At 35.4% G+C, this 22,400-nt stretch overlaps 2 protein-coding genes and 1 long non-coding RNA gene across 7 annotated transcripts in view; 1 reads left to right on the top strand and 2 right to left on the bottom strand.

Moving 5' to 3' along the window:
* The window catches only part of LOC110837492 (myosin-VIIa-like), a 33,658-nt gene extending 20,803 nt beyond the window's left edge, over nt 1-12,855 (bottom strand). Inside the window, exons 1-14 of one of the 2 annotated variants that reach the window (XM_087349532.1) lie at nt 12,736-12,855; nt 11,537-11,650; nt 10,811-10,957; nt 10,012-10,196; nt 9,190-9,311; nt 8,440-8,696; nt 7,463-7,628; nt 7,042-7,172; nt 6,466-6,650; nt 5,451-5,661; nt 4,744-4,879; nt 3,642-3,889; nt 2,768-2,923; nt 1,743-1,933 (exon numbers count right to left, since the gene is read on the bottom strand). In XM_087349532.1, coding sequence (XP_087205658.1) covers nt 1,743-1,933; nt 2,768-2,923; nt 3,642-3,889; nt 4,744-4,879; nt 5,451-5,661; nt 6,466-6,650; nt 7,042-7,172; nt 7,463-7,628; nt 8,440-8,696; nt 9,190-9,311; nt 10,012-10,196; nt 10,811-10,921 — 2,099 coding nt within the window. In that variant the 5' untranslated portion in view covers nt 10,922-10,957; nt 11,537-11,650; nt 12,736-12,855. Of the gene's footprint in view, nt 1-1,742; nt 1,934-2,767; nt 2,924-3,641; nt 3,890-4,743; nt 4,880-5,450; nt 5,662-6,465; nt 6,651-7,041; nt 7,173-7,462; nt 7,629-8,439; nt 8,697-9,189; nt 9,312-10,011; nt 10,197-10,810; nt 10,958-11,536; nt 11,651-12,434; nt 12,688-12,735 lie in introns of those variants that run through there. The other variant, XM_087349531.1, reaches the window with a different exon arrangement.
* LOC147873722 (uncharacterized) lies at nt 762-13,587 on the top strand. Its single transcript, XR_015535302.1, has 2 exons — nt 762-1,267; nt 12,843-13,587. It is a non-coding gene; the product is annotated as an uncharacterized LOC147873722 (long non-coding RNA).
* A 1,465-nt stretch (nt 13,588-15,052) lies between these two features.
* LOC110837490 (inosine triphosphate pyrophosphatase) lies at nt 15,053-18,160 on the bottom strand. Of its 4 annotated transcripts, none has more exons than XM_022079670.2 (4): nt 18,047-18,160; nt 17,480-17,581; nt 16,526-16,676; nt 15,053-15,613 (listed from the first exon to the last, which is right to left on the bottom strand). In XM_022079670.2, exons 2-4 carry the CDS (start codon nt 17,564-17,566, stop codon nt 15,270-15,272), a joined length of 582 nt encoding a protein of 193 aa, XP_021935362.1. In that variant the 5' UTR covers nt 17,567-17,581; nt 18,047-18,160; the 3' UTR covers nt 15,053-15,269. The 4 variants fall into 4 exon arrangements, with proteins under 4 accessions (XP_021935362.1, XP_021935363.1, XP_021935365.1 ...); XM_022079671.2 differs by lacking the exon at nt 18,047-18,160 and adding an exon at nt 17,961-18,040; XM_022079673.2 differs by lacking the exon at nt 18,047-18,160 and adding an exon at nt 17,904-18,023.
* Nucleotides 18,161-22,400: the final 4,240 nt, after the last annotated feature.

The raw sequence follows: 22,400 nt of genomic DNA on the forward strand, positions 1-22,400 counted from the left end.
CTAACCTGAAAATGGTTCACTGGCTGGTAATCAGAGAAACCTTGTAGTGAATGTACTAATCTGGTGAGATTCTTAGTGCAAACTAATGAAAGGAATGAACTTACAGTGCCACAACTTTATTTTCTGTCACTTTCACTACTTGAACAAACAAAACTGATCACCACATCCTAATCAATGTAAATACCAGAAGCAGTTCTGTACTAACTTATTTCATTTATCAACTGAAGTCATTTGATTATACTAATTTCATGCATCAGGTTCCTTCTCAACATTAACATAGCTACTCAAAAAATTCTCCACCTTTTAAGGGACCCAAAGGTCCCTTACTATGTTCACAGGATCCCTACTGGGTAGAATTTCTCTTATTGGCAAATTTCATAATAAAAGGTTGTCATATTTTAATTACTGAGAAATCACATTCTTCAAGTTCACTACTACAACCTGCATAAAACTTACATACATGTTTTGCATCAGTATGTGATTACAAATACATATGAAAAATTCATAAGCCCATACGCAGTTAAGAAATGCAATGCCTTATCAGTTGTGTTACCTTGTGGATTATAATACTGTCTGTCAAATGTGACAACTTTACAAAATACATGATTTATATGCTGATATTTTCGTAAATAAAAAAAATCTAGCCTTATCATGAAAAGAAGCAACACTCTTGTAATTCAATTCTAAAGGGTTTTGACGATGGTAGTTTACACTTAAAATTATTCATTGTCAGAACTTTTTCCATTGTCTGTTCTTTAACCTCTCCGCGCGGACCGACGTGAAAATTCGTGAGGCATAAATACCCCCTAGTGGATATCGGTACAGTGTACGTCGGCTGCAAGCTTAATTTTTGTAGCCCATAACTTTTTAACGAATAACGCCAGCGGAATGCGGTTTGCACTGCTTTGTTCTGAAAAGATAACTGTATGTGGACATATGGCAACACCGCCACATTCCATTGAGTTCTACCTGGGAATCTAAAAATAATATCCTGACCTTCTCATTCTCATCATGGATGTCTCTTCGTCTAGTCGCGTACTTACAGAAGCAGAAAGACGTGCACTTCTAGAAGAAGTTTTGGATGAAAGTGACTGTAAGTATAGTTCGGACACCGACAGTGCAATAATAGACATTAATTATACACAGTTGGTAACAACTGGAGTTAGTGATAATGAGAGTGACAAAAGTGGTGGCGGTGAAATACACGAAGCTCAACTTCTGATCCACATCCTTACACTGCTCACACACAGGGCGTTCATCTTATAAGGTAAGATAATAAAACCATCTTTTAAGAGGATTTCAGTGAAAATTTTTTAATTATATCTCATATAGTTCCAAAGTTATGATAAATATAGTATTTTAGAGCAAAATTTAAAGGGACACTAAGAACGTATTACCCCAAGCTCGGACTTTAAATCTCTGTGGCAAAGGGTTAAAATCACAACATTTCAGAGGCTGGTCCTGTCTCCGTCTTCAGGTGAGAGATGCCTACTCTGTTGTCCAGTGACAGAGACCAGCTCTATCTAAGGGACCCAACAGAGTAGGTACCTCTCACCTGAAGACGGAGACAGAACCAGCCTCTCAAACATTGTGATTTTAAAGAACAGATGATGGAAAAGTCCTGACAATGAATCATTTTAAACTCTTGTAATTGTTATGAATATAACTATATGCTTTATTAATGTTTATAAATATCATAGGAATGATTATAAAATGTTAAAAATATAAAAGAAAGGCTTTACCTCTTCCGATACACCCATGTCCGGATACTCCTCTGTAGCACCAGAATGCTCTTTGTAAGAACTCTCTCCCTCTCCTGTTCCAGAAATGTGTCATGAGCATCCTTCAGAAAGACTTTGGTATGTCCCAGCTGGTAGTCTTCCTTCCTCAGCACCAGCTGACAGATTTTACTTGAAGCAGCTTTGCAGTCAGTCTGTAAATTAACAGCTCGAGATTGGTTATGTCTGGAGAGTTATAATTTAAATATATAAAGATGAATGTCTTCTGGGTTATTGCTCCATGCAGTCTGTTGGAAGTTTACCAACATTTAAGAGGTACTTGCTGAATCCATAATTAGGGTGATGATAGATGCAGGAAGTATCCCTGAAATGTTGGTAAACTTATACCAGACTACATGGCACAACAACCCAAAAGACAGTCACCTTCTTACTCACTGCCATAAGAACCTCAAATCTCACAAATATATTATCTGAGATCAACAGCTTACAAGTATAAAACAATTTAAAATTAGTTAAATCTAAACATCTGCTGTTACAAAAATTCTAAGTCTGAGCGCAAACACTGAACAATCTCTGTTATTACTTTCACCACTACCATCATCATCATGATTATAAACACCATCATTATCCTAAAATTTAGTGCTTCAATTTGTCTTATTCCTGGCCAGATATGGTCTCATATGCCACCTTGTGGTTGATATTAAATAACAGGCAATAAGACTGAAGAATAAGGGAACAAGCTGGAAGAAATTTAGACTGGGATCCAAAAGACATGATCAGACATAAAAATAACTCACATATAACTTTCAATTATATTGTACTACAAATAACAGAACTGCAATATATTCTGAGACAAAAATCTGTAAAATGAATAAGTAAGTACACGTTGGCTGTGTGCTATATAAAACTGCTGCTTTTGAGGAAATAGGACACATTAAACACACATAACAACAATAAAACTTTTCAATAAATTAAATTAAAAACATTCTTAATAGAAGCTAATAGCAAACATTTACACAGAAAATCACCTTGTGTGCATGAGGAGTTCCTGGTGCAAGGACTCTGTACCTCTCAACAAACTCTCGGAAGGCGTGACGAATTGGATAACCTGCTCTTCTGATTTTGGCAGTTTCCATCATGCCTGAGTAGCGTAGTTGTCTGCAGCACAGACTTCGATCAAACACCTGAATACAAAGGACTATATTATGCATCTAAAATGTGAAAATCAAAGCAATTAATGCTAGACAACTGACTGGATGATCAGGGTTCAATTTCTGGCACCAGTAAGATTTCTTTTCATAATTACAGTACAACCAAATCATCTCTGGAGGTCACATAACCTCCAATACAATTCCTATCAAGGTCTCATTCCCAGGAGTTAAAGCAGCCACAGTATGTAAATGACCACTCACTTTCATCACATACCATAGTTAAGAAAGCAAGAATCTTTTAACTCCACAGCCTATTTGAAGGTACAGGTATTCCTCATTATAAGCATGTTCTAAAAGTGTGATTTCATTTTAATGCACTCACCTAATTTACACTGATTTCAATACTTACTTTAATGCGAACTGCTTGCTGGATGATAGAGTGTGGTGATGAGAAGGGGGAGTAGAGTGTTGCATGGCTGGCAGAGGAGAAATGCGAGGGGTGAAAGGAAATTTTCTTTCAGATTTCACTCTCTGCAACTTTTCTTTGGAATGTAGGAGCCCACCACTGGACTTATCCTTAGCAGCTGAATATAATCTACCCCTCACATCTTCTTTAAGAACCATTTTAATATTATTATCCCACCTATGTCTGGGTGTCCCAAGTGGTCCCTCACTTTAGGTTTTCTTCGTAGGGATTATTTCATCGCATTCATTTAATAATATATGTAATGCACCATAAAATACAACATACCTTTGGTTTCTTAAGAGCGTTAGGTTTGATACATCGTACAAAGAATGGATGACAGCTGCTTAATGTCTTCATGAGAACATCAAGAGATTTGCGGAACTGTGCAGATAAAGTCATGGTTCGTTTTTTTGTGTCATGCTGGTTGATGGACAATTCCTCAACAAACAGATTCTTCAGAAACTTGTTGCTTGCAATGTGGACCAATTGTTTCAAGTCTGTGCTAAATGAGTCTCTGTTCTTGTCCAAGAAACCTGTCATAACAAGAAAGTTTGTACTTAGCCAAATACAAAAATAAGAACCATGAATGTAAATTTGTCATTTTGTTTAAAGTTTACATTCTATGCCTTTGTTATATTTATACAAATTCAACACAGAGCACATCCCAATGTCTTAGATAAATTTCTATCCTTATGGCAAAAATGCAAAATACATTTCCAAAAAAATGTGAAGAATTTCTTCACTACCTAAGCATACTAATAGCTTCTCACGGGCTACAGGACTATGCTCCATGGAGATAGTTATTCTTTATGTAACGATCTGTACAGTGCCACTAAGATGCAGCAACAACCTGATAAAACGGACAGTATATGACCAATTTCTAACTGTTCGGACACTGTACTGAAATGAGGGAATTTGAAACATATTTTAAAATCAATTGCATATGACTTTTCACTGATATTAAAATTATTTGGTTATTTAATGATAGTTTTGCAACTGTTTGTTATGTACTGTCAAATGAATGTGAATAATGAATTGCAAAGAATCTGGAAAGGAGTGGCCATGGTCAGTAAAAGTTACAGCCTATGGGCTGGGTTATTGGGGTTTGATGACAGTACAGAAAGCAAATTTTCTCTTCACAATGTCCAGTTCAGTTCTGAGGCATACCTAGTCTTCTATCAAGTACATACAGAGGGTGATTTCCTCAGGAGTAAAACAGCTGACCACACCCAGCCATCTGACGTTGAGGTCTAGACTGTAAGGAGCTTTTCTATCATGCCCCTTATATATCTTTATGGCATGGTGTTTAGGCCATGAGAAATCTTACCTTTATATTATATACTTCTCTTCAGAACAGTGCATGCACCATTATTAACCCATTACTTACCTTTTACATCATAGAACACTTTTCCAGCAAAATGACTCAAGCCAAAGGCTGGAGTCTTGTCAGACATAGGCTTCAGGTAATTCTTATTTCCTTCATGTGTCTTATGAACCTTAGTTAATAATGTTCCATCGGTCCCCTGAAATGTAACGAAACCACGTGCTATCAAGGATACTTTAATTAACCATCTTACGAAGATTCAATATGACAATGTAAACTAGTTCAAGATAGAATGAAATGGTGTGTTTTATACGAGATTTTCAGCATCCATAAAATAAGTCATGAGGATGAAGTACAAACATTTAAAGATCATGCTTCTATGTAACTCTACAAAAGGAGTTCAATTTAGGAAAAATTCATAGATATAACTACATAAAGCAGTCCTCCTTGAGAAGTTGATAACCAATCAACTGGTCAAGAAATTTCCTGCTTTTATGAAACCTGTAATTTTATTACCATGTTAAAGACAGCCCAACACTGGACCTTATATCGACCTTGTGTCTAAGGTTACGACCCTGTGTGACATCTCATAATATACAAGCTACAGGATCACCCCTTGTTAGATGCCCATAACTTATTATTCAGTATACTTGCAGCTACTTCCTGCACCTGGCGGCTTCTTCTACGATTTCTCTACGTTAACGTTACATTTTTAATACAGTACAAACAGAAGATTAAAATGGGACCCAATCAAAGAGATGTTTCCATACCTTTGGAAATCTTGATTCTTCATCAATTAAAGACATAATATTGATGGGCTTTACTCCAATCAGATCCAGGATGTCTTGGTTGTCAACAAATGACATGTGTTGCCAGTTGATACCCTCGCGTGTGTATTCCTCTTGTTCAAGCTTAAAAATATGCTGGACAAAGAATTGTTGCAGATTCTCATTGGCATAGTTAATGCACAACTGCTCAAAACTGATAAGGACAAAAAAGAGAATTATGAAACTGAAAGGGCTAATAAAATGGAAAGGCAAATTCAGAAACAACTCTCCATGGAACAGAGTCCTTAGAAGCTAACAACGATTAAGTTAAGCGAAATGTTCCTATCCTATGGAGCCTGAAGGATCATTACTGGGCTCATAATAGCATGCCACAAGTCCCTGTCTTGAATCATATGAATCCATTTCATGCCTTATTTTCCTCAGATCCATTTTAAAACTACCCTCCCATCTGAGGCCAGGTGCTCCAAGTACTTTCCTCTCTTCAGGTTTTCTGACCAAAATTTTGTATGAATTTATCATCCCCATGCATGTTACATGTCCTGCCCATCTCACCCCCCTTGGTTTTATCATACAAATATTTTGCTAAAGAATACAAATTATGAAACTCTTCAATGTAAAATTTTCTGCAGCTTCTTGCTAATTAATCCCTATTAGGTCCAAATATATTCATCAGCACCTGATTCTCAAACATCTTCAATCTGTGTTCTTCCCTTAATGTGACAGACTTAAGTTTCACAATTATAAAACATATAAAATTATAATATTTCAATGGATCAGACATACCTGTAAACGTAAAAACTTCTGTCACCAGGTTATTTAACATACTAATAATGGTTTTGTACAAAATTTTAAGGTATGTATATGATTTAATTATATTCATAAAAATAATATTTATCTTCTCCATTATATATTAAATGCACCCTTGCAAAAATAGCTAACAAAATGTAGGGTGTGGATATTATGCACTTAAATGTTTGTAAATCAGAGACACACAAACCTGTTGGTGTCAAAATTCTCAAATCCAAAAATATCCAGAACTCCAATTGAGTTCTTTGTTTTTGCTTTGGGTTTGAAGATGGTAATATTGATTTTCTCTACAATCATGATAAAGATCTGTCCATAAATTCCCTTCACAAAGGCATCTCGGACTTCGACAGCTTGCTCTACAGACAGATTAGATACCTATAGAAGACAAATACAGATCTTAGGCAACATTCTGATTTGTTTACAACTGATCGTATCATGTCAATCCTCCACTGTGCCCAACACAGTACAACATAAAAATAGACAATTACTTGTATAAAAAATCATTATAAGGCTGTCTTAAAAACTCTTTCTTGTTAATAATATTTGGGAAACAACTCAATGATTTATAAACATTCTGAAATAAATGCTGTTGTTGTTATAGCTATTATTCCAACATTCATTAAATACTGCCATGAAATTAGAAAACATGGACAAAGAAGTTGTATTATTCCCTTAATTTTATACATTTACTGCACAAAAATTTTCCTCCAAATTTCATGGTTTTACTTTCTTATGAGCCATGATAGTTCAATTTTTCACAACTTACTACTTTCTCTCCATGTGCAAAAATCGTCTTTCTTGTAAGAGCATCAACAAGCAAGTCTTTGGAAACCCCCAATATAGCTGCAACTTTCTGAACTTGTGAATGATCTGGAATTTCTGCGGCATCAATATTTGCTACGAAACAGAACAGACACATAGATTATTCTATACATGGTACTGCATGTTTAAAAATATAAAACAGAAATTGGACTTGTGCACTAGACAGGTTAGTTTCCTGTTATGAGTAATCAGTCCTAATGATGGCTTTTAGTTTTACCTTTATTACAGGTGATGGTTACAAATTACATGTAATTAAATCTGATCATGAACCTCAGACTTCTGGCACAGAAGACCAACAAGCCTGTCCTCCTTACTTTCAACCACAGAGATAATTAAGCAAATATTACAAATTTAATTCAACTTACCAATAACAAGTCCATTATATTTCACATTTCCAAGATGAAGAATGGCTGCAAGTAATCTGACAATATTCAGTACTTCCTCATCAGAAAAGTTCAGAACTTTCATAGCAGATCTAATATCAGCAAACTCAGCTGCATCGTCACGTCCATCACAAGTCAGACACTTTCCCTGGCAAAACAAGATCACCATGCACTGCACATTAAACATAACGTTGCAAATATTTTAAGTAACAGATGTCCCCCAGCTAAATTACCAGTCTATTGGAGTGTTAAGTTCAGTGGTGGGGCTGCCACCTTGATGCACCTGAACTTACACTAGGACACGCTCAGTCTAACGTCATTCATTGAAGCCTTTCCTGCAAGACAGGTTCTGGTCCGCAGTAGCTACACTATTAGTGGAATAGCCTGCCACTTCATTGAGACATGCAACCTCTTCCACCATGTAAATGTGATAAGTAATCATATTTGAATTAAACACATAAATACTGCTGAATGAAAAAGCAGGGCATACGAATTATGAAGCAGAACACTTGCAATATGTAAAAAATTGTTAATTACATTTTTTGAGCTACAGAGGAACAACTGTGGCTTGTCCAAATGATCTGTCTTTTTCACTATTAAAAAAATAAAATGTTCTGAACTTCGCCTCTCCAAACAATTGTACAAGTCTAATAAGAAGAATAAATTTACTTCTCTAACTTATGTGATACACTAATCTGTTTCTAAATTGACACATCACAAAAAAATGCATGTAAAAGAATGAAGGTCAGCCAGTGATGTAAAAAAGAAAAGGTTACATACATTTTCTGAGTTCTCATACAAATCAGCAGCATATTTCTTGTACTACAAAAAACCCCTTTGCTTTCTTTTTTTTCAACTTTACACTAAATAATCAGCAGTTGTGTAAAATTTTATCAGCAACTTTCAAAGTGTAATATTAAATTTTCTCACTGTTTATCATGTGGAAGCACAAAACTTACCCCTGTCAGATAAATATATTGTGATGGGTCAGCCAAGTCCAGAGACTTCTTTTCATCCTGACTCAGTCCTGCCAACATACTGTAGAAAATGTGATAGTTACGTTCTCCGTTGTTCTGAGACACTATGCGGGACTTCTCTAGAAGGTACTGCTCAATCTGAGCGCCTTCTATAGCACCGTCACTGTTGAAGTTTATATCTATATACTTCCCAAATCTTGATGAATTATCATTTCGGACAGTTTTGGCGTTTCCAAAGGCTAAGAGAAATAATGTAAAACCAATTAACAATAATGTAAATAAACTTTTTTATTAAATATACAGAAAAACCTCTAATACACTTCTACACTGATTTTAATAAAATATTATGTTAATGATGTAGTCCTTAATGATCTTCATAATGATATTCTTAGTACAGGACAGATTGTATGATCAGAACTGATTAGTGCATAAGTTCTGGAACCAGGTGGTTATGGTCTGTATGAATGTGCTACCCCAGCATATGAGTCTGGCGAGGTAACCTGTTTGAGATTCTAATTACGCACCTTCCAGATACAAATCTATAGCACCACTACTGCATCAATATGCTCAGGAGCCCATGGTTTTCTTCAATACAAAAGAACTCATAATCCAAAGACGTTTCTGTTTCCACACTTAAGAAAATATCAGACTACAGACTAATGAAACAAACTGAAAACTCATTATATAAACAATCATATTTGAAATATTGTCATAGAACAAGTTCATTTTCACCTTCCAGAATAGGATTTGCTTCCAGAATCTGCTGTTCAATCCAGGAATGTTTCCCACTTACAGCTGCCAAGTAACGTAAGATAAGCTTAGTGCTTTCAGTCTTTCCTGCACCGCTCTCACCACTGCAAAAACCACATTAATGAATATATTAAGATCCTGTATAAAATTCACACTCATCAATTAAGAGGATACCAAAATTTCCACTCTGAAAATGGTAAGATTCAGATTTCTTTTAATGCCTTCCCTTATTATCCAAAGATATCTCGGACTGTTGATTTCTGCAAATAAATATTAACCAAAGTTAATTCCTACCTAAAGACTTAAGATGAAAATACATAACAATAAGTTATGTCTTGTTTTATACGAGTGTGAGACCTGGTCTGTTACAAGAAACAAAAGGCTGGGAAAAATTACACAATGATGAGATTCATATGTAAGACTTGAGGTTCTCACAGCGGTGAATATGAAGATTTCTGTCTTCTGGGTTGTTGCGCTGTGTAGTCTGGTCGATGTTAACCAACGTTTCAGAGGTCATACTGCCTCCGTCATCAGGGCGATGAATATCGCCCTGATGACGGAGGCAGTATTACCTCTGAAACGTTGGTTAACATCGACCAGACTACACAGCGCAACAACCCAGAAGACAGAAATCTTCATGAGATTCATAATTTTTCCATTACAAAGATCAACTGATTCAGGGTACTGAAGTAAATAATCCCTGTTTACAGTGAGAATCTTATGAAACCCATAAAACAAAATGAAGAGTTATTTATTGTTAAAGCAGGTGTTACGCTCAGCTTTAAAAGGTTAAATCACACACACCTTATAACAACACACTGGTTCTGCTGAAAGCGCTTCATGTCAGTGAAGCAGCTGTCTCCAATGGCAAATACATGAGGAGGAAGCTCACCCAACTTGCAGTCCTTATACATGGCAACATCCTTGCTTGTATAAATAGGAAGAACTTGGTATGGGTTAACAGCTACTAGGATTGACCCTGTGTATGTCTGAAATCACAAAATTACCTACTTATTTGTACTGTTATAAAAATGTAATTGGATTTCATGTAAGAAGTGGGTGTGGCTTAATGTAAGATATTCTGGCACCTAACTGGGAAGACTAAAGAAAATGATTAAAAATCTCAGCATAGTCAGTCTCTGGGCCAAGATTTGAACCTGCCCCCCCTCCAAAAACATGAAGTAAGAGTTAACCACTCAGCCATGATTAGTGAAAATACTGATGAAATGTCAAGTCACAAAGAAAAAGGTGTCCTCTTTTGTACTGTACTAAACTGAAAGAGTATAAAATACGCTGGATTTTGGATCGTTTCATGCAAGATCAAAGCCAAAAATAGTCCTGCAGACAATAATCTATGGTAATGCTTCATTAATAATGTGCTTACACATGAAATTGCATAATTAAAATTAATTAGTGTAATATGTCTGTGCAGTTTGCTACTTTTCTTTGTGCTCAGGGTATTTATAATCACTTTCTGGCAAAAACAATTTATGGATTTGGTATTGAACATAAAATTTGTTTTAGATTAATGACAATAAACTTATCTGAAATCCAGTACTCTGTAGAACAAAACATATTTTATAAAAGAAATACTGCTACATACATAGATCAAGTCTTGGTTGTAACGGTAGTGCAGATTTCTAAGTATGGTATATTCCTGTAGATCAGCCAGTGTTATCATGTCTTCTACACCAAGTGAACTTGTTGTATGCATTGGTTTCAGCACCAGGTCTGCTGGAACTACCACTTCCTGCATCAAAGAACACTAGATGTGGTTTTTGTAATTTTGGAACGAGGTATTTTGCTGTGTTTTCGATTGTACTGATTAACAAAAGCTGACAACACAATGCTTTTTATCAGCCCAAACTAATATAACCGACTCCACGGAGAATGGTCGTCCTTCAGAAGCTAACAGCCACTCGGCTGGTTAAGAATCTGTCAACCTTTTATGGAACCGGAAGGTTCAGTAATGTATTTTAGCTATAACATATAATGGGAAGAAGCCACTTGGATATCTAGGCCCAGATGGAAGGATAATATTAAAATGGATCTTAAGGAAAACATTATGTGAGAATGTGGACTGGAATCAACTGGTTCTGGACAAATACAGTAATGAACCTCTGGGTTCCACAAAAAGAAAGAAATTGGTGAAATGAGTGACTAATCAGCTTCTCAAGGACTGTGCTGCATGGAGTTAGCCAGCTCAATAAAATCTTCTCGGGCGATCAGAACCCTGATATCATTAGCCAGCTCACCTAAAACTTTCATCAACTGAATTCAGTAGTTTTATATGCTGCCACCATTTATTAATGATATAAAACAGACATACCTCACCACTATCATCCTTGACTCTAATATTCTTGCCCTGAGTGCTGAGTATCTTGACTCCAACAGGAACATCAAACTCATCATTGCTTGTTGCCTTCAGCCAGACATAGCCTCCCTGGGGAGAAAAGAAAAGGGGGGGAAAAAAATTGTCACAAGGTAGAAGTGAAGTACAACAGATGAGTATACAGGTAGCGAACATATGTAAAGTAAAGCAAAGCTGTCCTGCTACATGCCATGGAGGTGTTCAGGGGAGAGAAGGTTTAGCTCCTATTCATTCCTGACCTCCACATATATGTGGTTGAGTGCTTAGCATCATGACCAAGCTGCACTTTACCCCTGGCAAAAGGACCCTTCATACCTATCGCAGAGTAGGCTGGGTGGGCCCCAGAGGCTTGAAAAATCCTTTGCCCCCACCAAGGATCAAACCCTGGTCACCCTGTCTGTAGTTAAGACATCTTAATGACAGAGCATAGATACATAACTTCCTCTTTCTACCTCATATTTACATAAACACTCATAAATTTTTCCTCTAGCCTCTGCGTCCTCTGGGGCCCACCCAGTCTCCTATCCAATGGGTAACAGGGTCCTTTACCAAATGTTAATACTTGATTCCATAGTTTTTGATTTGAATCTTGTATGGAGATCACAAATTTAAAACGAAGGTTGTATGGGTTCACTCAAGTCCTCTCCAGGTAAATGACAACAAAGTACCTTAAAACAGGTCATAAAGTTTTTCTCACATCTGTATAACCTCTGTAGTAGATACAGTGTAATTAAGCAAAAAAAAAAGGAACAAATGTTACATTCATATACACACACTGAAAAATCTTCTTGTCATATTTTCTGATCTGATAATGCCAATCTCATAATACAAACAGGCTTTAATGTTGAGTACTTACAGAAACTATAGCTTGGGACATTTTGTGGAATTTTGACTTTGAATCAGTTTTAAATTACTTTAAGACAAAACATAGCAACTTTTCTGCTTAGGAACAAACACCAGTAACACAGTTGACAGAGCATGTATGACACTACATTCTCAGTAAAATAAAACACTTTTGACACCTGTATCACTTTATCTCAATTCTGTATCTACAATATTACTATATGACTCACTGATTCCTATTCAATGTTATCTCATCCTATTGCAAGCTGATAGCTTTGTAAACCATTATCACTATCATCACATACTCAAGTTACCTGCCACACACCCACAATCAATCAGCAAGACAGCTTCTTTTGACCAGTAAATATAGCTGCTGTTCACCAGTTTGCTTATTTAATTCATCTCTTTTGTTCTAAGACAGATATATGAAGATGGCTGCCTTCTGGGTTGTAGCAACATGTGATCTGGCAGAAGTTTACCGAAGTTTCAGAGGCACCTACAGCTTCCATCATCAGGACAATGACTGATTGGTCCTTTGGTAGATGCTCTTAGCAGCCTCAGCACTAGATGGAGGTGAATGGTTGGCTTCACACTCTAGCACTCACTGGATAGGCGACTGGGAGGGTGTGACAGTTGGTCTGTATATGGTGGCTGAGAGAAAAATTCCTGCCCCTACTGGAAATGGAAACCTGGTCATCCAACCTGTAGCCTTTCACAGTAAACGGTAACCATACATCCTGTTTTATGGAAAAAATTTATACTCCTTTACACAGCATATCAGATAAAAAGAATCAGCTTTCCAAAGGATTAATAAGCCATTTTAGCAACTGGATGTACAGTATCCCAAAAATATGTACACACACATTCAATGAATGAAATAAAGACATTTTAATAAATTAAACCATTACACACATCAGCAGTACTTAGTGAATTAGAGAATCTAGTGTAGGCATTTCATATGCCACAGAACACATGCAGATCAATAACAATGTTAATATTCCATATTATAATATGTACACATCTTTTTGGAATATTGTGTATTAATGGAATTTAATTCATTTGCTGTCCTATCAATTTAGTTTTAAGCATGATATTTGTATGTTGAAGATTAAACAGAATACATGTCGTCCATAGATGATATGCATAAAATAAACATACAATGGGAAGACCATCTCTCCATTCATCCTTATCTCTGGACCCCCTCCCCCCCACAATATGTTATAAAGCTAAAAGTTTTAAGGAAATTTCCCTGAAATACAAATTCGTTCCAAAATATCTACTTTTATGTAACACCGAATTTTCTCAAATACAGTTCATGGTACAAAATTGTTAATGTCTGTTACCCTCATTTGTAAGGAACTTAACCATTTTGAAAAGTACATGTGTAAAGGAAGGACAGATTATCATATAATGCTTAGAAGCTATCTTAGAAAATATAACTAATTTTCATGCATTGGTACTAATGAACATGGTATCTGATATCCTGCCACATGATAACATTATGATGTAATACAACTGATTAAGTATGTAGTAACAAGAAAAGAACGTCCATTTCAATTCTATTTACAGATAAATGACATGCTATATGGCACTTGAGTATTTCCAAGAGAGGGAAGAGATGATAGCAGATAGCAGGAAGTTCTACATATCTTATTTTCAAAAAAATGTTACAAATTTCTTAAAATAGTTATCTGATGCAAACTGTATAATTGGGAACCAAATCAGTCTTCTATATTCAATAATTTATGTTAACATGCTCATGAGATAAAATTCTACAAAAACATGTTGAAAAAATAAGCATTCATAAGGTCACTCAAAAATGGGAAAATATCAATGCAACAGAATACACTCAGAAAGGTAAGGCCTAATTAGCATAACCTTTGATATATTCATTCATTTAAGTTTAATTCCAGTATTCTAAAATTTTTGCACCATTTATATCCAACATTATTTTACACTGGCAGCTACTTACAGTTCTGGTAGAACTCCAGCAGTTAGAGAAATGATGCTAAAGGAAGATTAAACACTCTACATTTTAAATGAATGTGTCAACAGACATAAACATGTGAGATAAATTTCCAGTTTGCTATACATAACAGTAGGAAAATCTTGCAACAAAACACAAATACCACAAAGAATTTGAAAATTCTTTCATAAGTACAGAAAGTGGTATAGAAATATAGATAGAAGTATATGAACATGTCATGACATCAAAATCAGTAAAAAATATAATAAATAAATAATGTAAAACTGTGACAATGTTTAAAAACCTGAAAACAATAACAGAGTAAAACTTAGGTGCACCAAAAAATTATGGAACAAGTTAGAAAAACATTTATAACCCCTTTCCTAACTTATAAATCACTAAAGATTAAGAAATATTGTACATCAAAATTTAACCTGTTTGTTGTTTTCTATGACAGAGATATGGTCTTTAACCCTAAGGGAAATATATAAGTTGCATTTTAAAAGTGCTGAAGTAAACGATTCAGACCTCAGGGAGGTAAATAAATAAGGAATTGAAAAAACTTACATAACCATGGATTTTATGTTAAAGATTCCTCTCTCACTACCATTAAATCAAGGACGGGATGGGCATATAGCTTGAATAGGAGAAGCAATAAATGCATGTAGACTTTGGATATTTTAATGTATACATTCAGAACTGGGATATACAAGTACAATTTAAATTTTCAACAATTCTGGCATGTCTCTCTGGCAGATATACATACATACACACACACACACACACACACACACACACATATATATATATAAAATAAACTCTGTGTACCTCCGGTATAAAAATTACTGAAATAAAGCATTGAAGTTACCTCAGACTCTTCTGTTACAAAGAAAGCTTTTCCTTATTACTAATAAAATATTTCTTGAATTCTTGAAGAGCTTGACTTCGATGCGAAATCTTGTTCTTCTCTTCCTTAGGTAACTCAGCGTAAGTCTTATCATAGCCTAGTGGTTGAAAACAAGGGTCCCATCCAAACTCACGAGTGCCCCTGGGGCTGACGATAAGACCCTCTGTCTTTCCTTGGAAAAGAAGTACTTCATCATTCTCACCACCTGGAGAGTACGCAAATGTGCACACAGCATAGGCAGATTTGTCTTCCCAGCCGGCCAACATCCTGTACAACCCTTCTGGCCCAAGCTTTTCCAGAAACCACTTAATGTAAGGTCCTGTAGAATAAAACACAGCTAGTTATCCTTCAATACTTGTTCAGCTGCAATGTTACTAAGTATTAAGTGAGACACGAATGATAAATAGATAAAGATTTTGAAGGAGATTGTGATGATATATTTGTAAGCATATCCTGGCATGACCAGAAAGTGTGTGGGAGATATATATTATATTTATATATATAAAACACACACACACAAACTCAGCATGTGTTACAGAAAGTTTATGAAGAGGAACCATTTAGGAGAACAAAGAATTTTACTGAACATCATGGTCAAGTCAGAAGCACACATACTTCATATTCAGGAAGTCCTGTGTTCAAACTTGGCCTAGAGTCCAGCTATCCTGACTGACCGAAGGAAAAGATTTATTGTTGGGAAAACAAGTGATGTTACAAAAGATGGAAGACTGTACAGGAAAATGCCTTCATGTCTATTTAAATAATTCAGTAACAGAAAAATTAGTCTGTGTAAAAGTGTGTACATTGTGACTGAAGAAAAAAATAGCTCACAGTGGAATTCAAACACCTTATGTGTGGAAACAATGTGACCTCCCACTGTGCCACATTGGCTGCATTTGGAGTACCACAAAACTGAAGGAAAAGTACAATTATCGTGTCTTTAGTACCTTACAACTATTCTATGAAAACTGTCTTCTGGGATGTTACAACACACAGTCTGACAGAAGTTTACAGACATTTCAGAGGTGTTTGTTACTTCCATCATAAGGGCATTGTCCTGTCTGCCAGACAACACAACACAAAATCCAACTGCCAAGAGAACTTGAAACCTCACAATTTTGCAACTTAAATTTTCTCATTCAATACACAAATGCAAATATGCAGGTACACACAATCTCTCACAAAGTAATAATGCTACGAATAACATGAAATATCCTCTTTATAATTTTACCTGGAAGACCATTTAAAGCATTGAAACAGAGGCAAGTATCTTCAGTAACTACAGGACCTCTCACTATCCTAGCAGCTTCTTTACATTTGTTAATACAAATATCATTTATTTCCCCTTGACACTCAGGTAAATCTATCTTTCGGTTCTCAACCTGGAAACATGTATGATCATTACATTAATAAGAAAATTAGTCTGTTCAAGATAATATCAGATTTGCAGAATGTGCAAGTACAACAGTAGAGTTTAAACATGAAAAAACACACAATACGTTTGAACTACATATATATGAGAAATCATACAACAGGGACACAAGTTTAAAAATCAGAATACATCACATACAGATATATAAACAATAACCTTGTAATTTGAAAGGAAATGAACATACATACACAATTATTAATTCATAATCTTTTACTAACAAATTCTTGAATTATTACATTTTAGGCACGTGATATTTCAGAATTTTATAATGCCACCAAGTAATCAATTCACGAACTATAAACAATGCCATTTGAGTGATAAATTCAAACTGGACAACAGGAATATGAGAAAATGAAACGTGCCAATGGGGCATGTTCTGCTAGCCTGCCACAATTTAATATAACTAAGGTTATGTGGTAAAGTTTTCTTTTGCATGAAATTCATATAACTTCAAAAGAAACAACCAAAGGATTTTGATTTTAATTATTTTCTGTTGCTTATCTAATCTCTTTTGCATTAAATTAAATTAATATATCCAAGCATATAGCTGAAAAACTTGTAACCATGTAGAACTCAACTGGTGTTGCCAAATATAGAGAAGAATTATGCCTTCAATGTTTAGTTCACATTTTCTACTCAAGTGCATTATAATAAAATTTCAATTCCACTCTCTGTTCAGAGCAATGTGATGTAATGACATTCCTCGGCATTAATAAGAAACTAGAACTACATTTGAGAGACATGCAAATTTACCATGTGTGGGAATGACTTGCCCAGTATGGCAACAAACTCTTCTACCTTCTTCACATTACCACTCACGAACACTATAGGACGTACCATCACAATTTAGAGATACTGAAACAGTAAATATATATTAAGAAATCTGATTTAATTAAATATTGAACATAACAGATTAAAGTTTTGCACCTGCTGGCAATAGTAGCCACAAATGACATCTAAGTTCAATTTTGTATCTCATTACAAATGACAAACTATTCGTGTGGAAAACTGCACAGGAGATACATGGGTTGGAAACAATGTGGCAAGCAATGGTCAACCGCGAATGTACCGAAGCAATAAAGAATTGAGTTATGCAGAGCCATGCTAAATGTGCCTCGAACGATGTAACAGATACCACAACTCGTTTTCTACCGAAAGAACACGACCTATTACATACTTCAGCAAAGAAACAATTTAATCTGCACATTGTAAATAAATAACTTAGTTTATTAACTGAAAGAAAATCTTATTCTTAAATTAAACTTTTCAATATTCTCCGTTAAATCGCGCATTCCTGGAGCGCTGCCTATTAAAACTTACTGTTTGAATTTAGTATTATAGAACGCCTTCCTTCTACCACATAAACCGCTTCGTGGTCAACCGGACATGCAACTTTAGCAATAGAACGATACAATATCGTTCTGCCATCTATCATTCAGGGTAGATTAATACAATGCATGCACATGTGGTGGTCCATGGTTGTAATTTGTTGAAGGGGAGGGAAATTCAAATCTTAACACCTAAGCATGAAACACCTTGCTTGCTAGAAGACATATATCAAGAAAGGAAGCGAATTATACAAATATACGGCGACCGGACTTCCCTATAAAATAATGAAAGTCCTCCTTAGCTTATTTATACTTACAGCTGCCCTCCATCAGCATCTCAAAAAAACTTATGACATAGAGAGAAGCAAAGAAAAAAGAATGTCCTATATATTTTATTTTTAAGATAGTGTAATTGCGTCATATTGTGAATATTCTAACAATTATTTATTTTAATCCGTCTTATCACAATATTTAATTTTTTTTAAATTTTTTAAAATACAAAATTTCATCAAAAACAGCCACTCTCTTAAAAGAATACTGCAATTTACCAAATACATTCAACATAAAAAATTCTATAAATTTAATTAACGAACTTAATGAACTCAACCTCAATAGAAATTTACATATGTGTTCATTCGATATCACAAACATGTACACTAATATCCCTACAGATATATTACAAGATATCATCCACAATATACTAAATAAACAAAACCTCGATACACAAATAATAAACGAAATTAAAATAATAACAAATCTTATTATTAATCAAAATTATTTTCAATTAAATGACAAATACTGGCAACAAAATACTGGACTACCTATGGGTGCCCCCACTTCAAGCATATTATCTGAAATATTCCTCCAATACTTAGAACATAATAACATAATAAACATTTTAAATAAAAACCATATCCAATACTATAGCAGATACGTAGATGACATATTAATAATTTACAATACGGAAAAGACAAATATTCAACAAGTACTTAACGAATTTAACAACATAAATCAAAACATTCAATTTACAATAGAACTTGAACAAAACAATACAATAAACTACTTAGATTTAACTATAATAAGAAAAACAAAAAGATTTGAATTCAAAATTTATAGAAAACCAACTACAACAAGCACCATAATACATGCCTCTTCTTGCCACCCCTTGGAACATAAACAAATGTCCATCAATTACTTACTAAACAGAAAAAATCTATATCCAATATCTACAAAAAACAAACAAATAGAATTAAACATCATCCAACAAATTCTCAGTGAAAACGAATATAATAATCACAAAATAAATATAAAACCTAATAAAACAACAAAACCTAACGAAAATGAAAACATACAAGATAAATGGGCCACTTTTACATACATAGGTAAAGAAATCAAATTCATAACAAAACTATTTAAAGAAAACAAAATAAAAATCGCTTTCAAATCAAAAACACAATAAAAAACCTCCTCAAACAAAAACCACCAATAAACATAAACAATCAATATAACTTACCGGGTATATAAAATTAAAATGTAAAGACTGTCCATTAACATATATAGGTCAAACTGGCCGCACTTTCACACATAGATACAAAGAACACATTGCAGCCATAAAACACAATAAAGACAGTTCTGCATACGCAAAACATATTATAAATACAGGATATGCATATAATACAATAAATGAAACAATGGACATATTCAATTCAATTCTTTATTATTTGTGTGCTGTATCAACAGCCTGGTGGCCAATTACAGATACAGCACAGAGATAAACTCACAAACACAGTAAAACATAAAAGGTAAAACAAGCAATATATAAAATACATTGATACGGAAAGTACACAAAAAATTACTACTAACTACATTAGGATATTTGTAAAATAACATGAATCAATTAAGTAAATTATGCTATTATAGAATATGATTAAGTGTGACAATTTTCGTCTCGAATATGTCCAAATCCCTGCAGACAACATTAGCAGCTGATGCGCATCTAGCAGAAGGACTGTTTTTGAACAAGGGGCTAAAACTGAACATAGAAAAATCTCTCAGATTCCGAGCAGGGACACGGAGACCGACAGCTTCCAGAAGGGAAGGACAGCATTTAAAACCGCGGTAAACCTGTGCAAGGAACAGTGCATCACTGCAATGCCTTCTCTTACGCAGGGTCTGGAGTTTTAAATACTCTAACGCATCAGCGTAGCTGTAATGAACTTGGGGGAGGAAACGATAGTAGCAAAGGGCTGCAAACTTCTGTTGAATACGTTCCAGTTTGTTGGCATCAGTAGTCGTAATAGAATTCCAAAAGACCGAGGCGTACTCGAGCTTGGATCTAACTAAGGTTACATATAACATATACAGGCAATCGAGAGAAGAGAACGGAAAGGTTAATGTGCGAACAAGACCCAGCAACTTAATACAATGTGAAAATATGTGGTCAACATGGTTGTGAAATCGGAGCTTGGAGTCGATAAATATTCCCAGGTCTTTAATGGTATCGGTACGTGTTATGGAGGAATGAAAAAGTTTGTAATCAAAGATCAAAGTAGTGGTTTTCCTGGAGAAGGAAATTACTGTAGTTTTACTAATATTGAGTTTCATGAAGTTAGCAGTGCACCAACCTTGTACCGAGTCAATGTCAGTTTGAAGTTGATTGCAGTCGTTGGGAGATTTAGTGGCATGAAAAATTTTGATATCATCAGCGAAAAGAAGGCATTTAGAATGATTAATTACTTGGCATATGTCATCAATAAACAAGTTGAAAAGTAGAGGACCCAAAACAGATCCCTGTGGAACTCCAGAGAGGACTACAAAAGGAGACGAAAGAGTTCCATAAACGCGAACCTGGGATTGTCTGTTGGTTAAGTAACTACGAAACCAGTGTACATAACCATCAGAGAGTCCAAAAGCACTGAGCTTGTTGAGTAATAGATTGTGAGGGACAAGATCAAATGCACTGCTAAGATCAAAATAAACAGCATCAGCTTGACCCTGGGAGCCAACTATTGGGTTAATAAAATCAAGATAAGTTATGAGATTAGTAACTGTAGATTTAGATTTAGTAAAACCATGCTGACAAGGATTTAATTTCGACTTTATGTAATGTGAGATATGATCATAAATAACAAGTTCAAATAATTTGGAAAAAGTATTAAGTATAGAAATGGGTCGGTAGTTACTAACAGTGGCCGAGTTACCTTTTTTAAAAACAGGAACTACTGCTGCCTGTTTCCATAAAATAGGGAAATAATTCTGTGCTAAACTTAGATTAAAGATGTGCTTGAGAACAGGAACAAAGATTTCCGAACAACCCTTTATAACAAAGCTAGGAATGTCATCAAGTCCGACAGATTTGGAAGGTCTCAGACGACGAATTGCTTTACAAATGTCCAATTCGGAGATAGGGGCTAAAGACAAGAAGTCAGAGGACTCCACAGGGGAAGGGGATACGCCTAAAGAGGTACTGTAGACCGACTGAAAATGCTTAGCAAATGCATCGGCAACAGAATGGGGTTCAGCCAAATGAGTGCCGTTAACCTCAAGCTGAATACAGGCTTTTTCTACGTGATGCCACGTATTTCCAAAATTGCTTGGGCTGCGACTTTAAATTGTCGTCAATCGACTTCAACCAAATATGTCTGTCAGACTTGATTGTAGCCTTCACTAGCTTGCGATAGAAGGAAAATTTACTATAAAAATAATCAGAGTTGTTCTTTTTAAAACGTCTGTAAAAGAAATCTTTCTTCCAGATGTAGTACCGTAAGGCACTCGAAAACCAGTGGGGGAATTTTGATTTTCTTGTAAACCCGCGGGGAACAGCCTTATCTATAGCATTTAAAACAACCGAGCTCAGGCTAGCGACAGCATCATCGACAGCGGTGATACTGTACATGTATGACCAGTCATAACTCGACAGAATGCTATACAACAGGGTGTAATCCCCAGATGCAAATTTACGGTAGGAAAGTTCGGAATTTCTTATACCTGTTTCCAGGGACAATGGGACATTAATAACAAAAGGTGGGTGGTAAACATCCGGCTTTACAATAAAAGTATCAATAAAGCTAGTACCCAACTCACTGAAGTTCGTAAATACAAGGTCTAGGAGACCACTGCTGCCAACAGTTTCCATGCATTGTCTGAGGTCGAGAAGACACGCGGAGGTGTAGATGGCATCTCCCTTGAGTTTCGAATAATAATGGCAGTTAGCCAGAGGGAGACCGCGCTTCCAGTCAAAACGAGGGGTGTTAAAATCACCCATGAGAATAACCCGAAGATTTTGTGTGTCCAAATTGTTTTCTAGAAATCGAAAGTAATTAGCAACAACTTCAGGTTTAACATCA

This window comes from Zootermopsis nevadensis, unplaced genomic scaffold (genome assembly GCF_977971745.1).
Source record: "Zootermopsis nevadensis isolate Lab colony 2312 unplaced genomic scaffold, Znev_1.0 Znev_ptg000016l, whole genome shotgun sequence".
Taxonomy (NCBI): domain Eukaryota; kingdom Metazoa; phylum Arthropoda; class Insecta; order Blattodea; family Termopsidae; genus Zootermopsis; species Zootermopsis nevadensis.